Below are 11,632 nucleotides of genomic sequence, written 5' to 3' on the forward strand. Positions count from 1 at the left end.
GGAAAAAGTGAAATTACTGTAAAAAGTGTACTTTGCAAACAATTAATTTCTTATCCTCCTAGGAATGGAATCTGTAATTTGTTTTGTCCAGCCACAAATAAAAATTCCAACTAATACAGACATTTTGTTATCTTTTCCTTCTAAGGATACTTGTAGAATAATTAGCTTCAGCTAAAACCACTATTAGATCAATGTTATTTAATTATTAGGATATTTTTAATTCTTTACTTTAAAACGTTAACACTTTAATCGTACTATAACACCAGCAGGATAGTACATTAATTGGTTACCATTATTTTCACAAAGGAACAAGAAACTTAGGATTTCTATTCCAGAAAATTTACAAATAGAAATCATTTTTAAATTGATCAAAGTTTAGATTAGCACTATAATTTAAAATACACAATACTATATTGTCTATCAATGAGGATGCTAATAATTACATTCGGGAAATTGATTATCGACTAGTTTTACCCATAAATGGAAATCAAAATGTTTTCTGTTACTAGATAATATCACAATTTATCTAAGGAATAAATTAAAAATAAATAATGTAATTCAAAAACGTCATAAATAATATAAAACTCTGATACATAAATTTGCAATCATCACTGTGAATTAATCAATACTTATAATAGGAATTAATTTAACAAAAACATTTTTTCCCTCAATCGTAAAGCACTAAAATTAACAATTTTACAATTACTGAACTAAGTGGAATAGTTTCTGACAAGGGTAACCATTTCAAATTTTCTGTATATGTAATGTACTCAATTTTGTTTACAAATATCCGAAATACATTTCGATTCAAGTTCAAAATTCAAATTAATAAAGACTAAACGTAATATGTATGAATGATTTGATTATATTAAAGAATATCATGGAAGATATAATTAAGTTAAACGACAAAGAATATTTTCTGGATAATAAAAAAAACAAATAACATTGAAATGTTTGGAAAGTTGATGTCAAATAAAAATACCTTTTCTGACTTTAAAACGTTATTGTGACGTAAAAAAATCAACAACAAAACTAATCTCAACAAATTTGTCAAAAACAATTAAATAAAAATTGTCAGCAATTGATTTTACCAAAAAGGAAATTTTACATCTTTGAATTATAAATGTATATATATATATATACAAACAATAATAGACCTACCTATAAGGGTTAATTTTATATGAAACTGTGAAAACCTTTAGCTATATTATTATGAGTCCAATTTTATATTTAAATGCATACCCTCTAAAAAATGTCAACATGTGTTTATTTTTCTGAACAATCATACAATTGTTGAACGTCTTCAAAATATCAACATACCGTACTTGAAGTAGAAGAAACACCATCCTCATTCAAATCTGTCAGTATTCAGTATTCATATTAAATGTCAGAAAATATTTTTCAACTACTGTGTTCGACAACGAGAGATATTGCAATTTCACATGTCTTTATTTACCATTTTACAAAAATGTGCTCTTTTTTGTTTTAAATTGTAATTCAATTTCCTCCGTAATAAACGATACCAAAATAAATATATTAAATGGTTTATTAACATTACTGTTGGCGGAAATTTTTCACTTGTTTTAAAGTTTAACTTGAATATCTCACCTAGCTCTATTCTGCTTAATATATATGTAAATTTTCAAAACTTTCAAATTTCGTTATCTTACAAATGTTTTAAACATTTCTGAGGGTTTCATGTGGTTAGTAGCTTGGGACAAAAATATTCTTATACCTGCTTGGGGTTATAGAGCGAATAATATTTTCACCAACGAGCACGAGCCTTTGAGATTTTTAATTATCATATACTTTTACACGAACCTTTGACATTTTTTACTGTCTTATAATTTTCATAAGATTATAAGACAGTCCGTCTGCCTTAGTGCGATATGTTTAGTGTTGACGAAAATTCTCAATATGGCATGTAAAACGTTAGGTATATAACCTTCTTTTCGAAATAAGATTAGCATCGGTACTGTATGGCCAGGTGGTTAGGGCGCTCGACTCGTAATTTGAAGGTCGTTGGTTCGAATTCAAATCCCACCAAACTGTTAGGGTATTATAATGCGACGGTCAATCGAAGTCAGTAGTGTATACTTTTAATCGATTGAATTCATTAGATTAAGTCATTAAAATATGTGGTAAGGGTTACCTTATCCATATGAAGGTTTGGATAGTCATCTACATTTCGCGCAGAGCTACACGAGGGTTAATTGCACTAGCCGTCCATAATTTAACATTGTAGGACTAGAGTTACTTAGTCACCAACGAATAGTGATCAGTTATTTTTGGTGGACGTTTTCCCAAATCCAATGAATCGTATGTTGTGATTTACAAAGTCAGTTCCAAAAAAAAATTAGCCGAATATATTTAGAACTTTCTTTTTAGAAGTATATTTTTGCTGATTTCAAAAGGTGACACTTTGCAATTAATAGTGACTAAAAAGTTGAATTTTTTTTTGAGATGGGCATTTCATCTCCGTCATTATAACCCCACAAGTAATTTTAACTACGAAAAAAAGCTTTTACAACTTTGGGGGAGCTGGAATTAGGTATGCCATTACGTATGGAAGTTATTAAAATGTAATTTAAATACATCTTATTTATTGGAAATAAGATATTTATTATAGTTGGATTGGGGCTTTTACCCCTGATTCCCTGGATCCGTCGCAATTGTAATATCCATGATTCCTTATACCTACTACAGCTACTGTCATATATCCATACACACACACGCACACACACACACATATATATATACACGGTTAAAGTCATCTCATATGTTTGTTATCTTTAACCTTTTCATAGTGATAACGTACAAAGTACAGCTTAACCTACGGACTTACACTCGCGTGATTGTTTTTAAAATACAAAAACTAATTCTTTACTATGTTTAACCTCAGAAGCAATAAAATGACCGCGTTTATGTGATTAAATATTATAGTAACAGTGAGTTAATTTAATGAAATACTTCTAACAGAGTAATATTTATGTTGTACAATAAATACCGTAGCTAAACCTAATGTTTATTTTATGCAATGGAAAATTTGTCTATGGGAAATTAAAACGATACGTTTATTTGTTGTTCTGAAGGATATGGATTAATTCACTAAACTTATGCTAATTATGTTTAATGTATTTTTATAGCTCATGCTATATTTAGTGTGGTTGGTTTTGCCCAAGTTGGATTTTTCATGGGCCAGTTTATATTCTCTCGCGCAGATAATGTTTCCCAATAAATAGATTATCCAAAAGTACAATTAAAACATATCAACTAGGCCATGATTATCCTTAGTCTTAAGTGAGTAACTACTACAGATGGAATTGTTATGAGGTTGGCACACCACATTGTAATGATAGAAAATGATCTGAAGAAATGAAAATTGAGAACTAAGTGGGATTCTGTCTTTTGTTACTGCCAAACATCCCACTCTTACATACGAATGTGCAGAAATTGTGTGGGATTCTCTCTATTGTCATGGCTCAAGAATATTGCCAACTATCCTGTCCTTATAAACTAATGTGCAGAAACTTTGTGGGATTCTGTCTATTGTCATGGTTCAAAAGCCCTGCCAACTTTTCTGTCCTTATAAATTTATGTACAGAAATTGTGTGGGATTTTCTCTATTGTCATGGCTCAAGAGTACTGCTAACTATTCCGTCCTTATCAACTGATGTTTAGAAACTAAATAGTATTCTATCTATTGTCGTGGATCAAGAGTCATCCAATTATTCCGCCCAAATAATGTACGAAAACTAAATGGGACTCTATCTGTTATCATGGCCTAAGAGGTCTGCCAACTAATGTACGGAAACCTGAGAGAAAAACCTTCATAATAACCAGTAACTTAATTTGTAAAGCTAGCTGACCGGAAAACAAAGCCACAGTTTTGAATCTCACCTAGTTTGGAGTTATTTTACCTCCTTAGTTTAACTATCCCAGGTCTTAGCTTTTACTTCTTCAGATTAATTTCCAGCCCTTATCTTTATGAATCTCGCTTTTTTCTTATTATATTCAATACTTAGGTTATTATTTAGCGATGCGTATTTATGTCAACCACTACTTACTGTAGCTGTTATAATCCGCCTCCTTTCATTCCTCCAGTTTGTTCTTGCGGCTGATCTTACACATGCTATCATCTACAAAAAACAAAATTACCGAAAAACAGTCAGTAAAGTAGAAACAGCTATTATATTATGTATAAAATGACAGCTATTTCTCTCTATAAAGTTACATGCGTAACAATATTATTGAAAGCACAAGTTAAAATCAAGATATATACAACTGCCTGATATTTCAATAACTCTCAGCTTATATTTTCAAGATCTAATTGTTTTAGTTTGAAAGTTCTTTAAAAGCGTTAGCTAGTAGTTTACCATTCGTTGGACAGCTGAAAATGTCTGAATTTAATATCGTGTTCTTAATAATTTAATTTGTTGTTGGTTCTAGTGGTCTTTACATGCATATCCACGAAAGTCTAACCAATGAACCTCGGAGAGGTAGGAAAAATATTCTATGGGTTACAAACTGGATAGTTAAAGAAGGGATTAGATAAGGGAAAATACCACAGTTAAAGAAGGGATTAGGTAAGGGAGAATACCACAGTTAAAGAAGGGATTAGATAAGGGAGAATACCACAGTTAAAGATGAGGTAGAAATGTTAAGAGAAAAAGGCTGGAGATGAGCAGGACACATAATAATAAACATCGAAAGTATATTGGGACAGAAGGCAACAATATGTCAGGTGACTGACAGGAAAAAAAGAGACTAGGGCAGAGAAAGGGGAATGAATTAATTCGACATTTAGAGATGGCATGGATGAGACAAGTGGAGGATAGCGAACGGTGAAAGTGAGGCTATTGCCAAATTGCGGGAAGATAACGGCTAGAGAAGAAAAGGCCACAGAACCACATGGACTGACTTAATTATGAATTACTTGTATTGCTAATTTATTAGAAGAATTAATTTTAGTTCACAGTTTGAAGCTTATACTTTTGTGCTCATCAGTCAGATGCTAATTAGATGACACGTTTATGAATGTCACAAAGCTTGTTAAAATACGAATCAACTAAATTATTTTTTAATGTTGTCGTTAATTAACTAAGTTACGAAAAACATTTTGAAGAAAAAAAAGTCCCATGGCGAGTTCCGTCTACAGCATGTTTATAACAAAAATATTTTTTTTGTTTCTGTTTTCAAAACAGTATTAAACTAACCGTTCTGATGTTTCTCTGTGCATCACAGGCAGCCGTTAGAAAACCAGCGTTATCTGTGAAGCCACCAGTGGTTAAACAACTATTCCATTCGGTTCCATCCTAGAAGTTACAAATAAATGTAACTGTTATCTACATGAATCATTCACTAAGCATTGTCTTCACGTCATAAATATTCAAATTTATACAAAAAAAAAGTTTTTGAAGACAAGAGTTAAAATTTTCATACAACACATACACAAACACACATATAAATTTCAAATTACCTACTGTAACAGTAAAATAGAAACTGTAGTGAATTTTGCTATAAACTATCATTGTTAAGTACACTGTAGTAAAATCTGTTATAGGCTATAACTCTCAAATACACTGTGGTAAGTCTTAAAGGCTGTGAATGCAAATACCATTGTGGTACAGTTTGCCATGGTCTGTAATATTCTAAGCCACTGTGATAAAGCTTGTCATATGGAGTAACTTTCAAATACACTGTCGTAAGAAATTTATTATAGGCTGTAAGTGCAAAATACACAGTCTTAAAGTTTTTCATAGTATGTAACTTTCAAAATTACTATATTATAGTGTACGTTTATTTTGTATTGTAGTACGCTAATGTAAAATGAATAAAAGTTACCAATTAAATAATTTATATTTGTTAATTACTAGGAATTAAAGTATATAAACTCAACAAAACGGAGATTAAACAGAAGGAAAGTGGTAAGGTTAACAGTACCTTCAATTTATACAGTTTAGCAGTAGCCAATGAGTATATATATATATATACACGTTAATTATGAAATGGTTAAAAAACGTTTCATCATCTTACCTCTGCCTCTAACATCATAATGCAGCTGTCAAGATTGAGACCTGTAGTGTTAGCTGCAACAACATATATTTATCATTGATTTTTCAATTGTTTTAAAATATTATAAATTATACAAGGTTTTTAGGTATATATTGTTGTTATTTTATTAGTACAAAGCTACGCAATGGGCTATTTGTGCTCTTTCCACTGCATGGAATCGAACCTTGGATTTTAGCACTGTAATCTTACTGCTGACTCACCTGAGAAATTACTTATGTGAAATATTATGTAAATTACAATAACGAATTATATAAAACATCTTTATTTTACTTCTTAGAAAAGAAAAAAGTAATTTGTCAAATAACGTCATCATTTCAAGAAAAATAATTTTCAAACGAAAAATATAGACATTGTTTATTTTATGGAATGAAAACATATTATTAAAAGGTTTATAAAAATGCATTTCATAGAAAAAAATTTAAAAGTGTAGATTTTATTTCGTAGAAATGTGTGTAAGAACTGTTTCACCTTTAATAATGGTGTAAAAACTCTCAACTTATGTAGAATAACTGATTCTATACTGTTTTTAAATGTGACATTAATTAAATTATATTTTTGTTTGATATTATTTGCACTGAAATATAAAACAAAAATTATAAAAATTAAGCTTTAAAAATAAAGGTTTCGCTTTATAAAACATCAAAGTGTAAAGCAAAAATTGAGTTAGCGATCTACCAGTAAGTAAGAAACTTACCCAAAATTGTTTGTCATGTTATACCAAATATGATCTATTAGTATCTTAAATAAACATCAGTCATATAACTAACGATAAATACAAAAATATAAGACTTTCAAATGTATGATGGCGGACGAGGCAAAATATCCACACAACTAAGTACGACTTCCAGAAATAGTCACCGTGATATGACTTCCAAGAATACTCATATTAAGCTAAAATATATTGTATCACTTGCATCACCTATAGACCTAAAAAAATAATTTAAATACCTGTTCACAGCAAACTTATGAATACTAAGTTACTCGAAAAACAACAACAACTATATAGAAATGGTTTTTTAACACGGAAAATTTAGAAATTGCGCGCTAATAACTTTGTACTTCGCTATTATCATTGGTGTAAAAAATATTTGTAGGCACATTTTACTCTGGTTAAGGGTAATTTTTTAACATCTGACGTAATAGTACTTTATTTTTTTAATTTAATCACTTTGCTTTGTTGACAGATATCAATTTACTGGAATAGGTACACGGTTATGCCGAGCATAAAGAGAAGTGATAGGACGAAGACAAATTTAGAAGTGTTACGCACGACAGTAAAATCCCCTCGCTCAGTTGAACCCTTACTCGCAAAAAATAAGACGGTAACATTGGAACGGTTGCCAAATTTGAACCGTTCGTTCAAAGAGTTTCTCTACAAAATTTAATCGAAACCGATTGATCCAGCTCACCACAACACCTTGTGACACATGGCAGATGGAGGAATCTGCTTTATATATATATATGACTATGGAAGAGTCCAAGTGTCCACAGCTTTTGCTATTTAACATTGTTTTCTTAATTTTGATGTCAAAGTACCTCTTTATATATATATATAGTCACAATTTCGTCCTGGACGTAATGTTAAACTGCATTCAGCAGTAGGACAGTTAACTGTCAGGGTAACAGTGAGACAAGTACTCTCTAGGTGCTGTAGTCTCTAACTCGCCCTTAGGCAAGGCGAAGCACCCATTAGCATTCCTTACCAGGGTTACATTTGTAGCCGTAGAGGGTGCAGGGCGGTGGATCATTTGGTCTGGCGGATGCCTTGTGCAAATGGGACAACGATAGAGCAGACTCGCTCAAGTTAGTTGAGCACTGAAACTTGCAGCAAGAAATAGCAATCTACTACAGTACATTGAATAATGTATGGTAGTTCACGATCCAAAGATTGGATGAATGTATCGACGTTAGAAATTCTTTGTGCCTCAAAGAGAAGATATCCGTGGAAGACCATGGCCACTAACGTCTTGTTTGGTCATGGTACATAGAAAGACTTTCATAATTAGCTTTGTACTTATTTTAGTTTTTGGATTAGAGGCTGATACAGAGATGTTTTCTAACCACGTACATGGATGCGTGCACATGCAACTTTTTTCACATCCATTTACTGTGTTCTTGTAAATAATCTCTGATACGTGGAATATGTTTTAAGCTGTTTTGTTATCACATGTAGAAGCCAACAGTTTGTTGAGAAAATAGCTCTGTTTCTGTTGCTTGTTACTTTGTTTTGGTATAATGAACAACCATTTAAATCTCTAAAATACCAATGGAAACAACGCGGTGATTCAATGGAAAGGTCTGGAGTGGATGTTGATATTTGATATAGCGTTTTAACAGCAACTCTAGATAAGTGTGGGCAGAACACACAAAAACAATTCACTAAACATTAATTTAATTTGGCATAAAGACATGCATATATTATTTTTTATCTGCTCATTCCCCCATCTCATATCTATTTCTCCTCAAATCTGATGTCTTAATTGACCTATTGACTTTCTACTTAGAGTTACTATCTACATTGTAACGTATAATTTCATTTATGAGTGTTATTTTCATTCTGGATTAGAGCCATAAATCTCAGATAATTAATTTTGCTAAAGTAACTACAGCTACAAAAATCTAAAGTTATCTGTAAATCTAGAGAGTCCTGACAGTTCGAGAAGAATAGCAAATTGTGATACTGACCAAGATTGAACAGGGAAATTTTAGACAAGAAGTAAATGTTAGATTACACACAAAGATTATCTTCAGATGATTTTTTTAATTGGCGTCTCTTTTGCATTTACCATAAATATAAGTGGTAGTAACTTCATAAATGTATTCTTTCACTGTAATAGATGGAAACATTAGACATGTGCGTTTTGAATAAGAGAGTTAGTAACTTAAGATATGCACCTTTTTATTACGAGAGTTAATTACATTAGAAATATATTCTTTGACTACAAGAAATGAAAACATTAGAAATGCGCTCTTCGACTGCGAAATTTAGCTACAGTAGAAATATACTATTTAACGGCGAGAGATAATCACACAACTTTTACTCATCCATACAGGTTTTTCAGCATTTTTTGGCAAGCAGAGTATATCACGTGTTTCAATAAATTGATTTCATTATAATTCTTTAAAATATTTCCATAACTTTTAGTATATTTTAAAACATTTACATGATAACTCTAAGTTAGTGAAAAGTTAATTATTAAACATGTAGAACTTGCACCTTTATAATTGTAAAATTATAATTATCATGTGACATTTTAGTTTAGAAATTCTTACCGCACAGTCCACTAAAAGCACGAATGACATTTACCAAAGCTCTTCGATGTTGTCCAGGATTTGAATTTTGACTATTAACGTAAGTTATCAAAACGAGAACATTGAAGACGACAGATTTAAACATTTTGTTCGCCAAGAAAGTGTTATCGATTACGGTACAATTTTTTGCGGGAGAAAAATATTTGGAGTCTTGTTTTTCACTGCTCTGTTTTATAGAAATATCGAACATCCGGTATTTGTTGAAAGCAAATTTGTTTCGCGATCGTTTTCGACGTTATTTTTGAATGCATAAAATAAAATGCCGGAACTTGTTGTGGTATCTTAGGCTGAGTTAACAAACTTCTTTATTTGGAACAAATATATCATGTTCTAAAAACATTTTTCCGTTTATAGCGGATGTAATTAAAAAGCACAGAACATACATGAAAAATATCTAAATTTATTTACTTATTCAAAAATAAACTTGATGTTTTAGCTGATTAAAGTACTAAAGAGAGCTTCATAAACAGCTGTGTACTTTGGAAAATACCACCAGTTATTTGTTTACCAATTCTTTACATGTTATAACAGCTGGAGAGCTGCTATGTTTTATCTTTCTATTACTCAGGAAATATATTTTTACTCTGACTTATTTTGAATTTTTTTCTAATTATTTCATGCATGTATTCTGCAGTTGGGTAAAGCCCAAATGAAAATGATGTGACAGGTTTTAAGTTTACATTTCGGGCTATTGTTAAATGCTACAGTTATCGTCTTATATGGTTTATGCTCTTTTGGCTATGCTTCTGTATCGTGGCTTCCCTGGGTTGTGGGTCATCTCCAAGTAGCTGGGTGATACAGAGGTCAGAACAAGTATTATGATCTGATTCTAATCTTTTCTTATCCATTGAATACAGATAACGGCAGTGGTCGCTGACACAAGTAATCTAGAACTTCTGGCTACCACACTACGTCTAACGACTAGATACATTTCTCTTGTCCTTTGTGAGTGTAGACATCCCCGTATTCTCCTGTCTAGGTGTACTCTGCTCCTGATTTTACTGCTTATTGTGAATAATAATATTTGCTCGTTGGACATCAGTAGACCTGAATACTACACACACACGCGCGCGAGTTAATGCCTTCACCGTTGGTTTTAGGTAGAACACGCTGTGTTGGTTTAAACGCCTATTTGCATATGCAAATAAATAAATAAATAAATTGGTTCTACTGATTGTGTGATTGTAGATGTCATATCTATATACGTATAAATCTACCTTAGTTAACTAATTAAGTCATTTTTCTCCTTATTATTATATTTTTAATTTTAAATCGACTACACGTTCCAGCTGGGACAGTGGCAAGTTCATGGACGTAAAACATCAAAATATGGGTGGACAGAACACATACAACCAGCCGAATGTGCAGTTTTACACTAAAAACAACACGAAGAAAAACATGAACAACAACAAATCGACTACACATTCCAGCTGGGTCAGTGGTAAGTTCATGGAGTAAAATATCAAAGTATGGGTGAATAGAACACATACAACTAGCCGAATGTGCAGTTTACACTAAGAACAACATGAAAAAATCCCAACAAAAACAGATATGAACAAAAAATCGACTACTTCTTTCTGAGGAAGTGAATTCACCTTCTAAATGTTTTTTATAAGAATTAGAGAGAGCAAACTCTTTCTTTATATGTAATTTCTCGAATTACCAATCTTGTATTTTCTATATATCTACTTGTACTCGCATTAATTGCAATCTCCACTTTTTGAAGGTAAACGAACGACATTAAGAGAAACAAGATAAGTCCAGAAATTCTATTATTTTAATTTCTTTACCTTTTCAATATCACTGAAGTTATGATTATAAATCATTTCAACAAAATGTCCCTAGACAAATAAATGTTCTTCAGTCTTTAAAACTTCCAGTTGTTTGTAATACCATTAGCATGAAAACCTCAGATCAACTCCTGTCTCTTACGTCAAGTTTTTCAGATTATAGTCTTTACCGTATTAAATTTAAATCCTTTGATTATGATATTTCGATTTGTTGAACATAACTGCTATTATATGACTCATACAGTAAACATACTTAAAAACTACCGATTCTATTTTCGTTAAGATTAATGTAAAAACACATGACGTCTATTTCAGAAGTCAAAGTGGAAATGTGTTTAACTTTCTAATATCAAAATTTAATTTTGTTCAAACTAACAGTATAAAGGAGGTTAACAAAGCGTATCAATCATGCTATGAATACTGGAATTTTTCTGCTGTCTCCAGATACAGATTCT

General features: G+C 31.4%; 1 protein-coding gene across 1 annotated transcript in view; it reads right to left on the bottom strand.

Moving 5' to 3' along the window:
- Positions 1-9,522, bottom strand: part of LOC111089435 — a 12,262-nt gene extending 2,740 nt beyond the window's left edge. Inside the window, exons 1-4 of the mRNA XM_022401947.1 lie at positions 9,349-9,522; positions 6,037-6,089; positions 5,217-5,315; positions 4,068-4,139 (exon numbers count right to left, since the gene is read on the bottom strand). Coding sequence (XP_022257655.1) covers positions 4,068-4,139; positions 5,217-5,315; positions 6,037-6,089; positions 9,349-9,472 — 348 coding nt within the window. The 5' untranslated portion in view covers positions 9,473-9,522. The remainder of the gene's footprint in view (positions 1-4,067; positions 4,140-5,216; positions 5,316-6,036; positions 6,090-9,348) is intronic.
- Between the last annotated feature and the right edge of the window lie 2,110 nt (positions 9,523-11,632).

Source organism: Limulus polyphemus, unplaced genomic scaffold (genome assembly GCF_000517525.1).
Source record: "Limulus polyphemus unplaced genomic scaffold, Limulus_polyphemus-2.1.2 Scaffold4, whole genome shotgun sequence".
NCBI lineage: Eukaryota > Metazoa > Arthropoda > Merostomata > Xiphosura > Limulidae > Limulus > Limulus polyphemus.